This window comes from Halyomorpha halys, unplaced genomic scaffold (genome assembly GCF_000696795.3).
Source record: "Halyomorpha halys isolate HHAL.00 unplaced genomic scaffold, Hhal_1.1 Scaffold478.1, whole genome shotgun sequence".
In the NCBI taxonomy this organism is placed as follows: Eukaryota; Metazoa; Arthropoda; class Insecta; order Hemiptera; family Pentatomidae; genus Halyomorpha; species Halyomorpha halys.
Window position 1 is genome coordinate 308,752 of NW_027114329.1, and position 2,798 is coordinate 311,549.

At 28.0% G+C, this 2,798-nt stretch overlaps 1 protein-coding gene across 9 annotated transcripts in view; it reads right to left on the reverse strand.

Annotated features, from left to right (window-relative positions):
• Bre1 (E3 ubiquitin-protein ligase Bre1) overlaps nt 1-2,798 on the reverse strand; it is a 37,892-nt gene that overhangs the window by 26,418 nt on the left and 8,676 nt on the right. For all 9 annotated transcript variants that reach the window (XM_014424771.3, XM_014424768.3, XM_014424772.3 and 6 more), the window contains exons 6-7: nt 2,091-2,318; nt 19-144 (exon numbers count right to left, since the gene is read on the reverse strand). In XM_014424771.3, the coding sequence (XP_014280257.1) occupies nt 19-144; nt 2,091-2,318 (354 nt within the window). The remainder of the gene's footprint in view (nt 1-18; nt 145-2,090; nt 2,319-2,798) is intronic.

Here is a 2,798-nt window from a genome sequence, read left to right on the forward strand (position 1 = left end):
CAAGTAAAACAAACTTACATCCATTTTCAACTTCTCAACTTCCTTGAGAGTCTCGCGGTGCTGTTGATGAAGTTTGTCTAGCTCAGTTAACCTGTTGTTGGCCAGCTCACGCATCTCTTCCAGTTCTTTCTGCAGTTCTTCCACCTATGTCATCAAAATGGTAATATTATGCTGAATGTGTCATCAATCATCAAAATCATTTAACTTTTAAAAAAATCCATTATAGGAACAATTATAACCTAACTATCTTGATTTCCACTAAATCTAGTTTTCAACCATCTGAAAGAATTGGACCCATGCACAGAACATGGAGGAAGTCAACAAATGTAAAAACATTGCTTCCATAATGTACACATAACACTTAGAGAATTTTTTTTTCAAAATCGATAAATACTACATAACTTTTATAAAACACAAATAACTGATTTCATCATCAATTTAAACCAATTTTCCAGAAATTGATCCTGATCCAGGAATGCCAATAGAAAGTACTGTACACTACTGCATGTATAACTTAGGTTACATCAATAATTAATAACAATTAATTACATCAATAATAATGGTATGATTGGTCACTAATACCTTAAAGTATTTGGCCACCAAACTTGGATGAGATTATGTTGTCTGCGTCCTTAACAGGATTTGGCATCATTGGTAGTTCCAGTAAAACCACTAATTGCTTTTATCTACCATAAAGGTTCTTTATTGCAGTAATTGGTGTAAATCATTCTTACTGAATTACTTCTCATTCTGTGATAAATACTATCTTATCCTTAGCTATTATTAGGGATGCTTTTCTTATCTCCCTTTTTTTTTTCCAGGCTAAATTATTTGTTTTTTAAATAATTTCACAGTTGAAGTTCAAATGAGTTCCAAAGTATATTAATTGCCATTGTATTCTGAATTTTTTTACCCAGCTACTGATTTTAAAAATAATAATGACTTAGGTCATTACTGAATATTTAATAAATATTTTTTGCCTAGCATGTTAAATGATTAATATAAAACAAATTAAAATGTGCAGACTCGTATATTTACATCATTTCTGAGCCATTTCATTGTTATTTATGACCTATCATTAAAATCAGAAATAGGTTTTTATCTATTTTTTTCTATGTTTACCAATCTTCTGTTCAGAGAAGACATATATATATTAAAATAAAACAACACAAACATACATTGTTTGGTTCGCAGTTATTATTGTTTTACATTGTGTACTATTTTTAACATCAGTATCAATTGTTTTTAAAAGAAGAATTTACTTAATTTAAGTTCATTTTATGTTTATACCCATTTTTTTTTTCATAGTAGTTTCTGGATTCTGTCTCTTTTCAAAATTAAAATTATTCTTTTGTTTATTAAATTTGAATTTACATTATCCTTTCTTTGTTATTTTATTTTCTGAAACATTGTTTATTTATTTATTTTCTTTCTTTTGAAAATTCTTGTTGTGAAGTGCTCAAAAGACCAGTGTTGTTTGAAATGTGATCAGAGACTTATGTTAGTTTTTTATAACATTGCTCACCTCAACAATGACTAATGATTAAATCTCGATAAATCAAAATAAAATAGTGCTTATAGACAATTTTATATGATCTTCAATTTATTTTATAGATATAGGATAGATGATTTGATAGCAGTACAGTGAAGTCTACAATGGAAAATGTAAATAAAAAGATAAGATGACACAGAAACAACTAAAATAACAATTTCACTATCAACTCAACTTAATTACTGTTGAATTATTATATTATGATAATGAACTATTAAAGGTTACATTGTTTGTGTAAGTAATTGCTTATGTGTCAATTATAAGAATAACAAATCATAAAATTACTAAGTCAAAATTTCGTAATGAAAAAAATAAAATAACAGATGATTTTATTATTAACATTTGACCAACAAATAAAGTGAATAATATGAAAACACAATATGAAACTCCTTTTAAGACAGAAGCTCAATAAAATAAGTAAACAATTTTTTTCATCACAAAACCTTTGTACTTTTATTTTTAAATAAAATGGAAAGTATATAATTACCATTGATGTTGCAATATTAATACAGCAAATGACTTGAAATCAATAACATACCTTTCTCTGAGAGACATTGGATGCTGGTGAAGGTTTGGTCTGACCTTTTTCTTCACCTTGCAATTGTTGGTAGTTCTTCAGTTTCTCAATTGCTTCAGCTAGATGATGCTCCAACTTGTCATTGCGAGCCTGTACCTTCGACAGCTCATACTGCAAATCATCGATCTGGTTTCTCATTTCAGCAGCTTCTGTCTCTCTGCCAGCAACCTGATCCTGAAGTTCTGCCATCTGAAATAAAATAATTGTAACTATGAACAGGTCACTAAAAATAGTAGATACAAATACTCAGATGTAAATAAACATTTTCTAAAGGAATATTAACTAAATTTAAGAAAAACCTTACATGAGCAAATAACAGAGTGACAATACAAATTTGCCTAAAATTCCATCAAGAGTATCACCACTTTTAACAAAATAAAAAAAAAGAATAAATAAAATAAAGGAAAAACTTAAAAATTTAATTAGACCATATACTACAGATATGTACAAAAACATTTAAAAGCTGGAAACATAGAAAAATAAACAGTACAGAATATTAACATGAGAAAAGGGCATACCCAGGATCAAAACTAGGGGGGGAGGGCAGACTGTTACATTTCTGCACGGAAAATGCGAATGAAACCAAAATTTTAAGAAAAACATATATATTATTATAGCAACACTTTATTAGTTATTACAATTATTTCCTTAAAAAATTTGTTTTTATTA